Genomic DNA, 20,092 nt, shown 5'->3' with positions numbered 1-20,092 from the left:
TCATTCAGAGACTGCACAGAAGTGCATGTAAAGAGGATCTCTTCCCAGGTTGGTCTAGCCGCGGGACTCCTAGGAGAGCCAGGTTGGCACTGAGGCAAAATTGACAAATTCCCCAGCTCTGAAGTGCCAGCCCTGGGCATCCAGAGCTGCAAGTGAAAGTCAGTTTTATGGATGCCACAGTGGCTGCTGCTCCCGTGGGCAAAAGTGGGCAATAGCCCACCAGCTCTGAAGAGAGGGCAGCCCTTATGGGCTGGTGCTGACGTGGGCCCTTCTGAGCTGCTTCTCAAAGGGGAATGTGAGCAAGTTTCTGGATTTTGAAGATGTGACGGCTCCTCTTTTCTCATTGTCTGAATTTTAAGCTAATTTCTTCCTGAGCACACAAACCCCCACCCCAGGTTTATAGTCACCAGAGTGTTAAATGCAATTGGCGAGGAAGGTTAGTGTTGTTTGGTTGCCATGCCGCCTCTCCTTGCAATGACATAAAGCTGCTTTTTGTTTCTCAGGGTCTTGCATAGAAGCCAAGACAAAAGGGTGGGGGCAGGAGCCTCAGAGAAGGAAGGCAGGTGTGTGGTTCTAAGGGAGTTTGTTGTTTTTTTTTTTTTTTTTCAAGTTTGGTTTTTTCATAAAGAAAATGGTTTTATTTTACAACTTAAAGTAAGATTCATTCATTCAGGTGATTATGAACTGTGCCAGGCATTTTGCTCTACCTGGGAAGTAGGTGCAAATAAGACATGATGGTCTCAGAAAGCATTAATCAGAACCGTCCTCAAAGTGGGTGCTATTTTAGCTACTGGGAATAGAACAGTGAGCAAATAAATAAATTCAGTCACTGTACTCATGGAGCTTAGTTAGGTCAATAAACTATCCATCAAATCCAAGAGGTCAGTCTTATTTGTTACTCATCTATTTTTAGAGGAAATAATTCTCATTTGACTCTACCTATCATGGGTATCATAATTTTGATAATGGGGTCAGTGGCACCTGATTTAGGTGTCCACACATAAGAGATAGTGAGAGCTGCCTTTCGCTCCGAATCTTGTGAGGACAGCAAAGGAGTTTGACATGAAACTTAAATGCAGTTCATTATACATAGTTACACACTGTGAGCAACTGCCGATATACAAGAGACTTTGTTAGCCTCCCAAATTCTGTGAGGGTGGCAAAGAGAGGGGTTTGTATCCAGGAAGCTTCTTAGAGAAGAAGATGGGTAGGGTTTCCTCCTCAAGTCAAAGAAGAGGAAGAAGGCCCCAGACAAGGGTGGGAATGTGGGAAGGCACCAAGGCCTGAGAGGACAACGCCAGTCTCAGAAGTTGCAGAAGAATGGGTCCAGGGAGAAGAGGTAGTAGGGCGAGGTACCTGGAGGTATAGCTGGAAAGGCTGGTCAGAGACCCTCATGAAGGGCTTCTCGATGCCATGTGGAGAACCTGGAGCCAGGCTGGTAGAGAGCCATAGCCAGGGAGCTGGTTGGCAGGGAGTGACGCACATACAAAGAGCCACAGAAAATTGTTCCCAGGCCTATTCCTAGCCATGGGTGCCTCTTGTTTTTGTTTTTTAACTTAGCTATAATCATATTTAATTGGACTTCTGAATTTACAGTAAACTCTTCTTGAGGGAGAGGCTTTTACAGAGGGCTTCCAATTATAGGATTATTACCTTAATGAAGGATAACAATTCCTAAGGAACAAACTGTTTCATTAAGCCCCATCCAGATGTCACTGTGAAAGGAAGGGCTTTCCTCTCTGAATCCACGCTGTTGGTCAATGTGGCCATGTCAGTCAGTGAGCTAAGGGGTGGCTTCTCTCCTGCACCAGGTCCATGTGCCTGTTGGTGGTACCACGGACAGACTCCCAGCCGCTGTCCATCACGACTTCCATTCTAACATCTCAGTGTAGTCATTTCTCAGTTGGCTAGAGTGTTTTTCAAGTAACTCCTTTTTCAAGAACAATGGGGGTGCAGTGCTTTTTTCTGAGTTCTTTCATACCTGAGAATGGCCTCTGTCACCTTCACACTCAGAACCGGTACGTTGGCTGGTAGGCGAGGACAGAGGTTGAAGGAGAGGGAGGTGACTTATTAACAGGTTTTATAAAGCTTTTCAGGTAATTTTGCCCAACATGAAAGAAGATCCAGAAGTAAGAATCAGAAAAGGATTGTACATGAGGTGTGACCAAAGAGGGGCAAAAGGAATGAGAAGACAATAAACATCGGCTGGCTAGTCAGCAAGTTTTATAAAAGGAATGGATAAAAAGGAAGGGAAGAAAGCCTCAAATGGAAAAAGAGCCTTGAAGCCAAAGAAGAAATACTGAAACGTGATATCACATTTACTGGGGGAGTTTATGGAGACAAATCAAATCACCTTGTCAGACAAGGTTCCTTCTGAAACATGGGACAAAGCTGTATATAGTCCAAAAGAACAGCTCCACTTTACAAAACTCCTAGTAGCAGCCTAACCCGAAGGCATTGTCCCCACGGCAGTGTAACGTTCTTGCCTACAAGTCAAGATTCAGAATCATTGTTTGCATCAAGATTGGAACAGATTTTGTGCTTTTGGGTTATTGTTATATGAGAAATGATAACAAGTAAGAGTTATTTTGGGGGTTGAAGCCATAAAATCAGAGTTATGCATTCTAATCTATCATACCACCTTCAGAATCCTTCTTTGCCTCCATGGCTGCTGCTCCATATCAGGTGTCACCCACATAGGCAGTGACCTCTTCAGGGGACTCCCTGCTTCCAGTCTCTCCCCTGCTTCCCCCATCATCACAAGCCTATCACTGAGGTTTCGAGAGGGAAGGTGTCAGGATCTGACTAGATTTTTTTCTTGCCAGCCCCCACTCCACTCCACACACACACTTCACACCAAGAGCCATCTCTAGTCTTTCTTCTTGGCTTCACTGTGTGCCTCAGAATTCTTCAAAGCCCAACCCAAACTTCACCCCCTCTATGTCCAGACCAAATGAGTCATTCGGTCTTCTGGCTGATGTGATAACTGGCACATCTGTTATGCCCTTCTTTGTGTGTCTCTATTTCCCAGCAGCTCTGAATTCTGTAAGGAAAAAGGAGTTTATTTTATGTGTTTCCAATGCCTCATCCATAGTAGACTTTCAATAAGTATAAGCTAATGGAAGGGAAGGGACAGAGAAAAAAAAAAAAGGATTATACCTGTAAGATTTTTAAAACAAGATATTTTAGATTCAGCCCATAGCCTGCAAAGCCTTTCAACTCTATTCCATCATTTTCACACATAAATATAGCATGTATTTTCCCCGCCATGAGATAACCAGTCTCCTCAAAGTTGTTCTAGGAAATTGACCTTATGAACAGTTCAAACACCATGTTCCAGCACCATTCTAAGCAGAACGTCCAGGCTATTCTGTGCCCGAGCTCGCAACTGAACACTTGCTCTGGGAACTTGACAGGATTTGGCAAAGCAGGAACGCTGTCTTAAGCATATCACATTGATTCATGCATCTGAAGCACTTTCAGATCTTTCAGCAAGTGACAGCTGCTCGACTTTCTTGAATGCATCTAGTCACTAAGAGTTAAGAAAAATTAATGATACTAGTAGCACCTTCCTTAAAGAACTAGAAGTCCCACCTCTGTCCACCCCCCACTCCACTCAGATACTTTAGACAGAGCCCTGATCATGGTCAGTATCTTCCTCTGTGGTCAGCAGCATGCCTCCTGCACCCTCACCCCTGCTGTGCCCAGCATGCCAGCAGACGTAGGTTTTTCTTGGGGTCGGGAGAGGTCAGGAGTCTCCAGCCAAGAGAACAGGAAAGCAGTATGAAACCCTAATCTTAGCCAAGGGTGCTTTTTCCTCTGCCCTCCCTGCCTCTGTCCCCAGGCTGGGCAGCTTTTCCTTCCAGCTCATGCTATTCCCGCAGAGAGGGAATCCTGCCTGAAAGACCCAGGAGCCATGTGGTAACCTTCCCCTACAAGGTTCCTCTTGGCCTGGGTGACTGAGGAGAGGAAAAGATTGCAAGTGAGGAGGGCAGCCAGGGAGGCACTTTCTATTCCTGAGTCCTGTCTCCTGCTTCTCCCCACTGTCAGCAGTGAGTTCCAGGGCCTTTCTGTAGACATCCTCATGCTCTTCCCTTCCTATTTCCTGGGACAAAAGATCTCTTTATGATACTGAATTATCAACTTTAAATAACCTTTGTGTTTTATGGTACCTGAGTAGTCATCATTTCTGTATTTATTAATACAATGGGTTTGATAAAAACCCTGTTCTGAGGTTATCTGGTAAGATGGAGAAAGAGAAACGAAAGTAGTCATTACTGTGCCATCTCAAGGTCACTCCTTTATTCCCATCTATACTCTGATCAGCATCTATCTGTTCCAAAATTTCATTTTGACCCATACCAAAATCTAATTGGAAGGGTCCTGTTTATTGCCCAGTACGAGATCTAGAGCATGTGATAATGGTGCAGCACACACTCAGCCTAAGCAAGCAGCATTACCTTAACACTCTCCCTCCTCGTGCTAGCACAGCATGCCTAGCCGGTGAGTAAATAGAAGGGGCTTTACATGGGGCTTATACAGAGAAGCAAGGGGGAGCCTCTGTCAGAAAGACTGGTGCACAATAGAGTAAAATTTCCTTTGAGTGGAAAGCTCAGTTTGCAAAAGTAATTTGGATATCTGATACCCTGAATATCTTTCCCATTGTTAAAGTGTTCAATTATCAGATGGCCCAAAAATCCATTTCACCCATAGTGAAATGCAGGTGCAAACTTGAACATACAGAAGTTAAATCCCTGATTGCACAGAGATAGCTCCTCTGAGAACGACATTAGGAAGCCACGTAAATGGAAAGCTATACAGAAAAACACTCTGTTCATAAAATATTTTCAGATAGTGGGAAGCACAGTGCATATTGAGATATTTGTTAACAAATGGAGAAACTGAGGCCAGAGAAAGTCAAGTCACCTGTTGAGAGGCACAACAAGAAGATGCAAAGCCATACATCCTGAAGTGGCTCTGCCAATGAAAATGACTTTTCTTCTTCTCTAAAGAATCTAAAAGAAAGAGGGGAGGGTCTCCTGGGTTCATATCGCGCTCAAAGAAGAGAAAGAGAATCATTGAAAAGAAAAGGAGAGGAAAAGTAAAAAGGAGAAAAGGGAAAGAAAACACGTGAAAGTAGACATTGTTGGCAACTGTGTAGAGTAAGGTTTGGAAAGTGAGAGTTGGAAACTTGACCCTAATTCAGAAACTAAGAGGAAGCCAGAAAAATGACTTCGAAAGGATAATGTAGTCATAATGGCCGGAAATGAGTACAGTCGCTTGGCTGGAGAATCTCAGCTGCAGTGTTTTCGGCAGACTGACTGGAAATGATGCTCTCATGACCAAGTTTGAAAGCCTAAATTCCAAGGTGACTTAGGAAGCCCCCACGAAAGATCAGGGGGAGAGGAATTTGAAGCAAACCCTACACACAGCCTACCATGGAGGTCTTCTGTGAACTGAGCGCCACCAAGTTATGCCCTGTCAGAGTGATCCTCGGAAATGGCCCCAGCTGACTCCTGTGGGAGCGCGAGAGGGTCGGTACCACTGGCGGCAGGAATGGAGGGAAAGGGGTTGGAGTGAAACTGGGCAACCAGTTGTGCTTACTCATTGCCCGCCCCTTCTCTGACAGGGAAAGGAGACCGCCGAGGTGCTGGTGGGGACTGTGAATATGCACTTCTCCCCGACACACCACTGGTTGGTGACCCCCTCCTGGGGAAAGTGGTCTCTACTGCAGCTCCCACTAGGAAACTGGAGCCCAATTGTCAGTGACAGTATCACTCACACACTCTATCTTGAAGTTTCTGTCTCTTCTGTTTCCCCGTGGCATTTGCCCCCCTGAAATGGAGGGTGAGGGAAGAAACATGCCAAGCACCCTCCTCTCTCGCTGTTTGCTTCCAGGTTGAAGTGCTCTTCTAGAATCCTCCATACCCCTCAAAAGTCTGTCCTCACCAGCCAGCACACACTCAGCTCTAGGGCCCTGCCCTTCACCTCCCAGGCACTACATAGAGCCAATGTCTTAGGGAAAAGTGGCTAGAAGAGAGAAAATAACAGTTTTCTTTGTAACAAAAATATAGAACCATCTACAAAGGAAAAATGAAATAGACTCATGTTGATGGTAGTATACAGAGCAAAATCCATTTTTGCTAAAAAAGAAATTCCTGAAATAAACACTTTTCATATTTCTTACAGCTGAGAATACTATTTTTTAAGTAGGAGCCACAATCCACTTACTTTAGCTATTGTTTATAAAGTAACAACTAGTTTCAGTCTCGCTTACTGGGCATCTCCTGCTTGTGAAGCCACTGTCTCCAGGACCACAGTGAAAGGTACTGGGACTGCACAACAGTCCTTGTGGGTGCTGGCTTATGGATGGCTAGGAAAGCGCTAGTCCCATTCAGACTGTCCTTGTCAGCCAAGTGAATTGTCTCATACCCCACTTTTATGGCAAAGCTGTCAATGGTATGTGTCTGCTTGGCCCAGTGCATGGAATTGGTTACATATCCTCCTCATGCTTAGAGAGAGGCCTGGGGAGAAAAAAAAGGTCAGAGGAAGGAGGTACAAGCAGGAGAGGAGGGAGGCTAGAAGGAGCATGCACACGGCGGTCCCATGTGGACTGAGTGACAGCCCTGGTCCTGGCTCCCACCGCCCAGGAAACAGGCTGCCTCGGGAGTTGCTGCAGATTGAGGGTCAGCTTGCTTAGCTGCGGTGTCTGAGGCTTGGGCAGAGCACCAGAAAAATAGGCTTGACCCAGGTGGCCAATTAAACTTTTCGTTGATGGAGATTAAATTAAGAGTTAAAAAAAAAAGTAAGATCTTTTCATGTGAGTAGTTTGTTTTTTAATGAAATGAAACATTTACTGACATAAGCTCCACAGAGCAATGAGAGAATGATTAATTAAACTCTGTGGTGCATGTTGGACAGAATCTCAGTGCCAGAATAAGACATTAGAAGGTATTTTGGGGAGAAGACGTAACCATCTCCAGAAAGGCCTGTGAGACCTTCTCTGGTCCAGGCCTCCTGCCTGCCTTTCCTCCAGCTCCTACAGGCTCCTGGCAGGGACAGGGACAGGGGGGCTTCTTCAGATTCAGGCTATGTGGTTTCTGAGGTAGGATGAAACCAAGGCCTGTACAAAAGCATGCAGTGAAGCAAACATTTTGGAGAATGCCAGTCCTGGCATGTGATTACACTCTCTTCCTAACCTTTCTGGGCTGGCTGGAACGTGGTTGCTGCTAGCACTCCTGCTGGGACTTCCCAGACAAAACCCTTGGGACCAGATGTGATTCAGAAGCACACTTTTTTTATTGTCAATGTAGTACAGAGGCCACACATCATACCACACTTAGGAGAGTGTGGGGCAGCACTCTGTACTCAAATATGTTCTTTCTTCTTCAGCAAGAGATGTGAATAAATAAAAGCAGTCAGTAGTAAATAGTATCCTACCAGGTCAGGTTGAATGACAGAATAAGGTCAATTCAGATCAGTTTTGCTGCCACTGGGTTTGGGAGTTGTAGAGCAGGAAATGCTAGCCTCCTTCCTCATTTGTCTGGAGCCCCCCCCCCCCAGGAAAGTCCCAAGCAACTCCAGGTCCCTCCCCTTGCTCTTCTGAGTAGTGTCCCCACACCATTCGGACTTCTCAAAATGAGTTTTCCACAGTTGGAGGAAGATTCGCGCTAATTAGCCACAAAGCTGACTGAGCCTGCAGCTGAAGAGGGCACCTGTAAAGCCAGGTGTGGCATGGAAGCAGGGGGATGCCTCATTCACTGCTCGCTGAAATAAAGACCACCCCGAAAGCTGAGCGAGGTTACATTAGAATAATCAGGTTGCAGCCCTGCCTCAGCACAGCAGGAATGATGTATGGATTTTAACACCTCAAGAAATTATCGCAGCCGAGAATAAGAATGTCTCCTGAAAGGGCCTAGACCTGACAAGGCTGTGACTGATGACCATAAGAGCCAGGATAAACCCTGCTGCAAGAGGATCAACAAAACAAAGAGAATCCCAACATTTCCAAAAGTCTAGGTTTCCCCTACCCAGAGAACAAGGTTGTCATCTGGGCCCAGCTCTTCCTGCCAGGCTTGCAGCATTCTAGCTAACAGATTGTCAGATGCCATGTTCTCCTGCTGGTTGTATCCCTGAGAAACATGCTCAGAATTCGAGGTTGCTGTGTGGCTTGAAAATAGGTTCTTTCATAAATATACCGACTCAGAAGTTGGGGGAAGAGTCCAGATTATAGGCATGGAGCCAAGTATCAGCAAAAACATACCAGGGTTTGGCTGGAGCTTGCAAAGTTGAGAAGGATGCCTGGCAGTAATTGAGAAAGGGGTCAGGACATTTGTCTCACACCGAGTGTGGGATTTCCTGTTTTGTGGAAAAGGCAGCATGCAGGGAGGCTGTGTCCTCCAAAGGTTTAGCAATCTCCCAAATGTCTGCTGTTAGTGCCGTGTAGCTTGATGTCCCAACATTAGGCAGCTCCCCTGAGGGTCACAAAGGCCTCAAATGATAGATTGCCTGTCCAAGACCATCAGTAAACACAGGCCCTGGAGACACCCTGTCTCCCCATCAAAGTCACCAAACCTCAAGGCACCTTAGGGTCACTGGGCCAGACGGTGCCCAGCTGTGGTAGAATGATGGCAGATCTCAGACAGTGGGACACCAGAGCTTGCCCCAAGTGAGGAAAGCTAATTTATAATGTTTGTAAGGAAAGTTTATAGGTATTATAAACAAAAGACAGTGTATTTTTTATTCCATAGTTTTTTTTTTGTCTGCTTCATTCATATTTTTGTCAGCTTAATTGAAGTGTAATTTGCATACAATAGAAATCAACAATTTTAAGAACACAATGAGTTTTGGAAACATGAACAGTCATATAGGATACAGGCAGACTATGGCCTGTAGGCCAAATATGTCTCCCACCCTGTTTTAAAGGATTTTTAGAGGATTGTTTAAAAAAAAAAATTAATATGGGGCAGAGATCACAGGTAGCCCTCGGTGCCTAATTATTTACTATCTGGCACTTTCCAGGACAGTCTGCTGACCCCTGATACGGAACATTTCCCTCACCCCTCATTGTCCCCTGCAGTCCCTTTGCAGGAAGCCCCCACCCCCGGCCACTGGCCTGCTTTCTATCACTGTGGTTTTCCTCAAATTTCATATAAATGAAATCATATAGTGTATTACCTTTTTGCATCTGGCTTCTTTCACCTATGATGCTCTAAAGATTCATCAGCCAGGCTTTTGTGTGTCTCAGGAGTGCATTGTGTTTTTTATTTCTGAGTGTGCATGCCATTTAAGGCAAGGGTGAGGTGGGAGTTTTTGGTTGCGGGGAGGGTTAGTGAGATAACATTGGCTTACAGTACTGTATATATCTTCAGTGGCATGTTACCACACCACACCCACTGCCAAGACACCCACAGCCCTCCACCATAGTCCACTGGGCCCCCTCCCCACTTTGCTCTCCCTTTTTACTCTCCCTCTCTGGTAGCCTCAATTCTTGTCAGTTTTCTACAGCTTGTGATTGGTTTTGTTTTGTCTGACCTTTGTTTGTTTCTATATTCCACATGTAAGTGAAACCATCGGTATTTGTCTTTCTCCTTCTGGCTTATTTCGCTTGGCATAATTCATTCTAGTTCCATCCATTCAACAAGTTTTAGCTGCCTGCAGACATAGCATATAGGAAAGGGGCATTCCAGAGGTGGCAGCCCATGTGTGCCTGCTCTCACGCCCATGTCTTTGCAGGTATGAACAACCGGGAGGTGCTGGAGCAAGTGGAGCGAGGCTACAGGATGCCCTGCCCGCAGGACTGCCCCATCTCTCTACATGAGCTCATGATCCACTGCTGGAAAAAGGACCCTGAGGAACGGCCCACGTTCGAGTACTTGCAGAGCTTCCTGGAAGACTACTTCACCGCCACAGAGCCCCAGTATCAACCTGGTGAAAACCTGTAAGACCCGGGTCTGCAGAGAGAGGCCTTGTCCTCAAGGCTTCCCCACCCCTCCCCATTAGCTTTCAATCCGTAGCCAGCTGCTCCCGGCAGCCAGAACCGTCCAGGATCAGATTGCATGTGACTCTGAAGCTGACGAACTTCCATGGCCCTCATTAATGACACTTGTCCCCAAATCCGAACCTCCTCTGTGAAGCATACGAGACAGAACCTTGTTATTTCTCAGACTTTGGAAAATGCATTGTATTGATGTTATGTAAAAGGCCAAACCTCTGTTCAGTGTAAATAGTTACTCCAGTGCCAACGATCCTAGTGCTTTCCTTTTTTTAAAATGCAAATCCTATGTGATTTTAACTCTGTCTTCACCTGATTCAACTAAAAGAAAAGTATTATTTTCCAAAAGTGGCCTCTTTGTCTAAAACAATAAAATTTTTTTTCATGTTTTAACAAAAACCAATCAGGACAGGTGTTTGTTTTTTTTTTCTTTTTTATAAATATGAATATATGTAATATTCACATCCCTGTACATACACCATGTGGGTGCTAACGTGGAGACCACCGCCAATCTGGGCCTCAAGCTTCAGGACCCAGCGTGAGGATTTTACTGCAAAATCAGCATAAAAGCACTGGTGGTATTTTGAAAACCAGTGGCCTCGTTTTTGGTTTTTGCAAAGCATGATTCTTCTCTTTTTTTAATTCGGATTGCACTTATAGGTTCATGACTCTACCTGTAGATGGCTGTTACTTTGACTCTCTTCAGCACCCCCAAACTGAATTCACCACTTCTATTTCCAGTATGTGCTTCCTGAAACTTAAAAGTGAGCAGATGTAAGCAAGCAAACGGCCAGTACTACCAGAGGAATTAGAAGATGGATGCCACACAAACTTCTTGTATAAAAATAGGAATGCTGAAATGTTTCAACCTTTTTTAATTTAATAAACCTTGTTAACCACTTTGAAATGGCCTAAACCCCATAGCATTGTAGTTATGCAACCTGCTAAACTTTCTCATGCAACTAAAATTTATGGGGAAAGTGAGGGTGGGGGGTTGTACATTTCCCATTGTAAATTAAGTGTTTTAAATGTCCTGTACTGCTAATGAAATGACTTTCTATATGTCCAAGAATTCTCCAGTGGAATAACTATGCACTACTTTACATTTCATGGGGATGCACAAAAAAAGAAAAAAATAATACGTTTTTAGTTGCTGTTTGTACCAATCATGAATTACATAATGTTTAACAACGAAAATCAAAAATCTTTTTAATACTGAGTACAACTCTTAAGTCTTACTTCCTTTTTGTTATGATTTATTTGTGAGTTTACATTTTTTAATTGTTTAACTTTCTTAATTTAGTAATTAAAAAGAGAGCATTTTACATTTGAATTTTTTGTTCATTTGTTTAAATCATGGAAGGCACACTACTAGTGTCCTCTCTGTCCCACACCTAGTGGTAAGGGTCACCAGTGAATGTAGCCATTGTGCAATGATTTTCAAATGGCAAAACATTCAGAACACCACGAGTGGGCTTCTTCCCTCTAAATGTAATTATTTGTGTGCCACTTGCAGGAGAAAGAGATCATTACAAGAAGCATCTTTCTTGTTTTGGAGTCAGTATATGTATTTCCCAGTGTCCCTCTACTTCTTTAACGAAGTTGCTGAGCAGGAAGAAACTTGGTGTGGTAGAGAGGCTATGGGCGCGTGCAGACTAACTGTGCAGATGTGGCTCAGTCAGCTGTGGGGACTGCTCGGCCACATGGCCCCTCTCGCTTTTGGGTTTTGTCTGTAGACATGAGGGGTTAGATGAGGTTCATTGCAGCTCCCTATAGATCTGAGATGCCTTTTTTCTAAGATCACTGAAGTCATGTGAAATCGCACAAGGAGAACAGTTTTCTTGCTGACATAACCTTTACATTTAGAAAGGCTTTCCAGCATTTTTTTTTTGAAAGGGAGAAACAAAAGGATTTTCTCTCTAACCAAGTCTTTGTGGTATTGTTCATAGTATTAATACAATTGATAAAACGTCAAAGATCTTGCTAGTACATACAATTATTATATATTGCTGGGCAAATTATTAATAGGCTCTAGATATTTCTAACAATAACTTTGTTTTTAATCTCCACATCCCACTAGGTTGGATAATTTGCAAATATTCTCTTGAGGATTTTCATTTGTTTTTGACTCGGTTATTCAAAAAAAATCTGATGGAGTCATAACAACCTGTTTTAGAAAAAAATTCTCTTCAAATCAACATATACCCTTTAATCCATTGAGTTCATTGTGGATTCACTCATATGAAGCAAAACTAAGGACTTGGGTTAACTCAAGGGCATACTTAGACAATGCACACCTTGGTCCTATTCTGTTTCCTGCAACATTTAGAGCAGAGTTGCAGCAAAGAGTAGCTGTAACTATGAAGAATAAGAAACATTCCTTCTAAGAAGCTAATATTGCTATCAAGAGATATTCCTGAGGTAGAACAGTCCAGGCTAATACACCTTCACACTCAACACCTTCCAAGACATCACTCTCCCTCACAAGTTATAGAAGATCAAGATGAGGAGACAGAATTCACTGACCAGGAATTTCCCTTGTTTAGAAGGAAAAATATCTTGAAAAGGTACCTTCACAGTAAATGAAGGTGAAATGTTTTTTGTCTTTACTGACCTACTAGTGAATATTTCCTTTGTTCCCATAGGAGAACTGTATCTGGCATTGCCATGCTTCAGAGGGGAGTCTTCCTAATGAGTGATTTCTTTTTATTTTTTAAAAACGAAGTAATAATCTGCTGAAGAAGACAACTTGACAGAGCTCACACATTTAAATGGGACCAAAATATTTCTGTTCAACTCATGCTCAGAGCAGTTCACTCTCCTCCAAGGCTGCTTAGTTCCTGGTGCCCTGACAGCTGGGACCAGAGCCCATCACAGGAGCAGGGCCTCCCCACTACTAGTCTAGGGTCCAGATTGAAACAAAATCTGCCTTTGGCTCTCCCTAGGTCATGGCAACAAGACCAGAAAACCAGTGGCATAGAAATGGGGTCCAGACAGTTCTATAAGAAAAGTGAAGGGTCTTTGTAACCCCTCAAACAAGGCCATGCTACTGAGGGTTTCCTGACAAGCACCAGAGGGTGTTTACCTACCTTGCGAAAGACAGGAATCCTCCTGTGGCTAAATCTTGGCACCAGAGGATTTTTCTAGTAGCATTGTAAATTTTATCTGAAATTTCCTATGGGACCTTAAGAATGTCTACTATATTAATTGGAAGGCTTCTTTCATGAACCTTGAAAGAAGGTAAGGCTTTCAGCAGTTTGCTGAGAATTTCACTGCATCCACTGCTAAGAATGTCATGTGTTCTTTTGTCATAGCTCAGGTCAAGAGAACCTCACTTGACAGAATAGCATTTCCTAACAAGTTATATTTGGACAAAATGGTGTTTGGTCAATTTGTTCCTAAAAGGTCTCTTAATAGGTTTAAATTATTTTTGTTGAGTTTCTTACCATTATATATTACACTGTTGGAATTCCATTAGGCTGTTCAAAATATTTGCTGGAAGGAAGTGTGAGGAGAAAGAAGGAAGAGAATAATTTGGAGGGTGGGGTGAGGAGGAAGCTCAAATTTTTATCCTAAAAATAATAGTGTGAGGTATAGATTTACTAAAATAGGTACCATTAATATATGTTTAGTTCTCAAAAATTGACTCCAACTATAGAAATAATGAAATTTTAGTATCTTTAATATATTTGAAATATCAAATAGATGTTCATGATTAATATATACTTACATTTCCAGAATTTTTTCATAATAAATTCCTAAATCATACCTCATTCCTTCACAACATGGAAAATATTCAGAATCCCATGGTCTTAGAAGATATGGCTTTATTTTAAAAAAATTAATTCTGAAAACTGAAATAAAAATAAGTGATTTCTCATTGCAGCAGGGACAGTTCTGACAAGAATGTGATCCATGACCAAAGCTGCTCCCCCAGCAGCCAGAACACGCTGCTCCTTTCCAGATTACTTACAACTCTTCTAGTAACGTTTTAGTAATGACTTCTTTTAATGCATTTTTCTTGCCAGACTGTGAGTTCCTTGAGAACAGAATGCCTAACTTGCTCACCATTATTCTCCTGCACTTAAGAGCATGATGAGCAGATGGTAGAATTTGGATGGAGAGATGAAGGGGTGGAGGGGTGGAGGGATGGATGGTTAGACCAATAATGCCTTTCATGAGGTGAATGGTTGACTTCGAATAACATTTACCTGAGAAGCTGTTGAGCACATTGGGATTTGCTACTTGCTACCTAGGCCACTAGCTCTGTCAGGAATGTGTGTTCGCCAGTCTTTCATTTATGATTTGAAGGCCGTCTATAGCCTAAAATGCTCACCATGAGTGCTTCCCAAGTCTTTCCTTAGAACTCATCCCCATACCAATGGAATAAACTTGTGCTCCCTTCAGGGTCTCAGTCTAACTTTGTAATTTTGTGAAACCTTGGCATTCTACCCCCTAAGATATTCATATTCAACTTGACATAAAATTATTTTTCCAGACCTGCAGGTTGTACTTTGTTAACTAGTCTATGGCTTATAGTATCCGTGGCTCACCTCTGCATGACCCAGGGAGGGCCTGTGCCCTGCTTGAGAAACACAGCATGAAGATATTGTCCATAAAATATTACCGCTCATGTGAAAATATTGCAGTTGAGAGAGAATACTAACCCTCCCCCATTAAAATAGATTCTCTTATCTGAGTCCCTTTTTCTACCCAGCAAAGAAAACCCCATGACTGAGAATGGTATAGAAAATGAGGGGGATTGATGATGGGAAGAACAAAACCACCCAGAGTCACCTGGAAGTAAAGGTCTGTTCTGCTCATCTCCAAACAGTAATAGACAGAGTGAAGATGTTGGATAAGGAGGAAAAAAAAAAAAAACAGAGTTGGGATGCCACGGTTGTTCAAGGCAATGGGATGATTGTGGATGTGACTATGGTAACATAAGGACTTACCATGAATTCCTTCTCCAAATTTTTGTTGCATACTTATTACAGGTGAATGCCTGTGCTTAGCACTAGGAAGTCCAAGAGGCAAGTAATATTCCCAGTTCAGTAAAGCTAGAGACCCCTAAAAAAGAGTTGCAATAAGGTTTCTGCTAAGTAGAAACACAGGTAGTAGCAAAGGAATGCCATCCCATGCAGAATGGGGAGAGCTAGGTAGGCTTCCTGGAGGAGGTGATACCTGAACTCAAAAGGCAATTAAAAGTAAATTATGAACTGCTTAATGGAAGGGATCCAGTGTTTTTTTGCCTTTGGATGCATTTCCTTCTTATACCCAACTGCCTTATATGTTGAAGGTGCTCAAAAAATGTGTCAGAATGAATAAAAATCAAATCACACCAAAAAAATATCTCCCACATGCACACTTAAAAGTATATAGGTAGATAATTTATTCTGATTAGCAGGCTGCTAACAGGAGGGGATGGTAGATAATAATACCATAAAAGATCAGAGTTAGATTTTAGGTAGGTGGTTGGCTCCAAGGTCCTACCTGGAATACAGTTTGAAATACATTTATAGTGTATGACAATAAAAGAAATGCCAGGAAAGACACTCATAACAGCTCCTCACTGCACCTCCTAATAATAATGAGTAGAGATTTTTTTCCCCATATATGAGCCCATTGTCATTCTTTCCTAGCCAGGCTATTTTGCTTGAATCATCATGCAATATGTAAACTCATGAAAAAGGTGTTCTGCTTATAAGGTGTTCTGCTTATTTTGTTTTGGATTTTTTCCCCTTGTGTTAATTATCAAGTGCTTGCTATGTAATAATCAATGAGTAGCTAATTGGAAGCAAGAGAGAATGAAATGGGTAATATTCAGACAGTGTTTATAATGAAATATGTATATATAATACAGTGGGGAAATATTACTAAATAGCAAGAGATTTTATCTTATGGATGGGGGGAGGTGTTTACAAAAGAATTCATTTAAAGCCACTCAAAAACTAAATCCAGGTATGTGCATCCTTTCATTTTTAGACTCCTCCCAAGGGGTGAGTACTGGGAGGTGCCAGGAGGGAGGCAGAGACTCTAGAGATGGCTGGGGAACCCACTCCACCCTAAATGGAGCCTGAAGGTCTGTCAATTCCCAGAGAGCAGTGAGGAAATGGTAAGCAAATGGCAGCAGTTGCCTAGAGAATTAGGGAATGAATAACAATGCTTTCTGCTAAATTAACCATATTACATTGTGCACAGCAAAGTGATGGAAAAACCCTGCTAAAATTGAATAATAATTTGCCTACATGATTTACGTAAAATGCATAATTTTCCTACTTCAGTGGACTTTAGTTTGATTTAAAATACGAACAGCTCCTGCACTATTCGCCAAAGAATAATCTGTGAGATAATTGGAAAGGGGAAGACGATTCAGACTGTAATCAGCACAATCCTGTGTAAGCCCCTTCACCTCCCTCTCCTCACCTACAAATTTCGGAAAATATTTGTTTATGCGTTCCTGAAGGTCTCTAAGTGAAAGCACAAAGCATTAATCATCGTCATTGCTATCACTAAACCATGACCCCACCATGTTTGAGAGGGGAAAGTAATGCTTCATTCTATTCTGTATTTTTCTGCTCTGATTCAAATAAGTACTTGTTCTTGAATAGTAGGGAAAATGGAAATGTAGCAAAACTATACTTAAAACAGCAAGCCGAGAACAAAAGCAGCATGCATGCAGCCAGAGGAGACCTTGGAAGATACAGAGATAAAACAAAACGCTGTGCTTGGCTGGGATTCTGCTTCAGAATCGAATACAAAATGGAGAACCTTGTTCCAACGGTAAGGATTGCACCATCTACAATTCAGCTGAAAAAAAAAATGCATCATGTAACCCACCTTAACGTTCTGAAGCTGCACTGTTATATGAATTTTGCTTTTTGTTCATGACAAATATGTGGGTGTTTCAGACTGAGAGTTTTAGAACCAGAGGTCAGAGGTGGGGTGCAATTCCTCAGTGCCCTCCCTCAGCAGCACACCCCCATGCAGTCACCCCTTCTTTCCTCCATCCTCCGCACCCCTGCCAGCCACCCCCACGAGAGCCATAGAAATTTTATTAGGTATTTACTCATTCTCTACACCCTTCTCTCTCACAGCCATTATTTACTTATTAAAGTCAGCCCTGATATTTTGACTTTTCAGGGCAAATCTGTGGCTGTTTCTGTCAGCTGCTTTTGTTGATGTGATCCTCCCTCTATATCCCTGCCAGGCCCACAAGTCTGAACTTTGAACCTCACAAATCTCAACACTTCTTATCTCTTGGGTGCCCATTTTGATTGGGCCAAGGGCTTTCCCCAGTCCTAATGCTATTCTCTCCTCCCACCAAACCCCTGCCAAAGGTCTGAGATTTATTAGACACGAGTTTTGTCCCTATGCCATCTGCCACTAGCTAGGAATTGCCTTTTTTGCAAATGAGAAAAAGCTATCCTACCTCAATACACTTTGCTGCCCATCTGCCAGGAAACTATTGTAATAAATAGGTCAAGGGATGATTAGAATGTGAATGTGGCCTTATAGAATCGTACAGTACACAACTGGCACAACTGTGCATGACAACCCTATGCTTGGAAATCACTTGAGCTCTCCTGGAACACTGAGAAAAATCACAGCACCAGTACATCAGTTTTGTCTTTTTTAAAAAAAGATTAATTTATATTTATGCATACAAGAGCTGGGGTACAGGCCAGAGATGCGGGGGCGTGAGAGGATTCACCAGAGACAGAGTGGGAAGCAGAATAGGCAGACTGACTGAAATACACTGCTGAGGGGAGCAGCGGGCAAGACAGAAGAGGTCTGCTGCGCCATGTGGGTTGCTCCCTGGCCAGCAGGGGATTGAACTCGTGCTGCAGAGGCCTTGGATTGCTTCATAGTGCAGTGCTTAACCCTTTGCGCCACCAGGGAGGCCCCCAGTTTTGTCTTTTAATTACAGTTTGCAGTTTTAAATTCTAAATCTCTCAGCCATGATCACAAATTGCTGAGGGACATAGTCTAGGAGAGACAAAGAGCCCCCAAGCAGCAGTATTTTAAGAGGACAGGGCTCCTCAATGATGCATACCTGAAACTTACATAATGTTATGATGCAGTATGACTTCAATAAAAAAAAAGCTTTTTTTTGAAAGTGCTCTTCAATCAGTCCAATATATGGCTTGCTGGATAGACAGTTATAACCCAAACCACACAGCACTGATTTTCAGGAAGCATCGGAGTTAGAAAGCTATTGAGTCTGAATATTGGGCTTGTGGGGAGGAAATGGACTTGGCTTATGTGGAGGTCAGCCATGACCCCTGGTAGCTCTGGTTGCTTCATTAATTGTCAGTTGCTTCATCTGTTCCCCTCCTTCACATTTAGCACAATTTGCATGTTCTGGTGAGCTCTTAATGCAAAACAACTTAGTTTTTTTGCATAAAGAAACAACTTAGTGGCAGAAATAGCTGTCATTGATTGTGTCCTAAGTCTGCAGTTTGGGCAGAGCTCAGCACACACAGCGCCTGTCTGCGGCGTGGTGTCAGCTGGGCAGCCCAGGCGTGCTGGAGGATGCATGTCCGCAGAGCTGGCACTGCCTGCTGCCCAGGAGCTCAGCTAGCACATTGGCGAGGACTGCCTCCTGTCCCTGGGCTGTGGCGGCTGTGCGTCTATTCACAGTGGAACACCTGTCAAGCTGAAGCCACCCGTTGAACTAGCCAAATGGACTCCTCATGGAGCAGAGACAAGTTACTCCCACCAAATCCTGCCCAAATTTCAAAATAATTGACTATGGTTTAAGTCATTATGGTTTTGGGTGGTTGTTTTACAATAATAGATCACCAGGAGATGCAAGTTGGGCTGAACATGGTGTGAACCCTATTTCTCTAGGAGGCCTCCTAGTGCTACCGCATCAAAGAAGCTAAAAATACATCTTCACCAACAGGTGAAAGAAGTTAGACAAATTTCCACAAATATGGATAGGCAGAGGGAGGCAGGCACCCACTTCCCACAGCTGTTGGTGGCTTTCTGCTGGAAAGCGAGGCCAGGTTCTTGATGTCGAGTCCATTGTGAAGTGGGCACACTCCCCAACACACAGCAGACATGGTAGGAGGTAGCAGAGGCAGCTGGACCGGGCTTTCTGTCCAAGTCCTGACCACTGTATTGCAATCTCTGTATTCTTGAGGTCAAGGGTCCCTGTGATGGCTTCCCTGTTGTGCAGAGACACATCTCCCCTGGCAGAATCATTCTGCTACATTCTGGAGACATCCCAAAGGCCCACCATAAAGTCCTTTCTTCCAGTCCATCCAACAATTCCCCATCCATAGTGAATGCCTTTTTGCCTAAAACCCTAGTGCTTTTTTTTATTATTATTATTTTTGAAGAAGCATGCATTATAACATTATGTAAGTTTCAGGGGTGTATCTTTAACAATCAATATATGAAGTTGATACTATGTTAATTCCACAACTAAATGTCCAATTCTATATCCTAGTACAGTTTCTACCTCCTGCACTGAATCCTGTACCAGATACCTGGTAATTTGCAATGTTCTGTCCCTTCTCAGCAATTTGGTTGTTCCTTGCCTGCTTACTTTCTCTCATTTAATCATTTCATTCACAAATATTTATATAGTATCTTCTATATGCCAGGCACTGTGCTAGACCCTGGAGAAAAAACCTATGAACTAAACAGACATGACCCCACCGTCATGAGAAGAGCCAAGTCAAAGACAGGAGAGGGTGAACTACAACCCTCGGGTCAGGTAGCCCCTTTCTTGTTTTGTGTAAGCTTCCTTGGGACACAGCCACCATACCCATTCGCTTGTGAGTCTTCTGGGCCTAGTTTTTCCCTACAATGGCAAAGCTGAGTAGTTGCAACAGAGACTGCATGGCACAGCTGAAAACATTACCTGGCCCTTTGCAGAAAATTTGCCAGTTCTTGCATGAGACAAATAAAATTCCACTTTAGACTCCTGTTGCCCCCACATCCAATCGAAAGCTCTGTCATTTCTGCATACATTACATGCCGAGCTCCAAGCTCAATGCTGAACACTTCATGAGAATCATCTCATTTAATTCTCACAACAAACTTTTGTTGTGATCTTTCATATTGTTGTGATCTTTGTTTTACAAA

The 20,092-nt window shown here is 43.1% G+C and overlaps 1 protein-coding gene across 3 annotated transcripts in view; it reads left to right on the top strand.

Moving 5' to 3' along the window:
* The window catches only part of FYN (FYN proto-oncogene, Src family tyrosine kinase), a 199,794-nt gene extending 188,467 nt beyond the window's left edge, over positions 1–11,327 (top strand). For 2 of the 3 annotated variants that reach the window (XM_037520245.2, XM_037520244.2), the window contains one exon: positions 9,736–11,307. In XM_037520245.2, coding sequence (XP_037376142.1) covers positions 9,736–9,944 — 209 coding nt within the window. In that variant the 3' untranslated portion in view covers positions 9,945–11,307. Of the gene's footprint in view, positions 1–9,735 lie in introns of all 3 variants that reach the window. The other variant, XM_037520246.2, reaches the window with a different exon arrangement.
* The last annotated feature ends 8,765 nt before the right edge of the window (positions 11,328–20,092 follow it).

This window comes from Talpa occidentalis, unplaced genomic scaffold, assembly GCF_014898055.3.
Source record: "Talpa occidentalis isolate TD23 unplaced genomic scaffold, MPIMG_talOcc4v2.1 talOcc4.2, whole genome shotgun sequence".
Lineage (NCBI taxonomy): Eukaryota > Metazoa > Chordata > Mammalia > Eulipotyphla > Talpidae > Talpa > Talpa occidentalis.
This window is presented reverse-complemented; position numbering and strand designations above follow the sequence as displayed.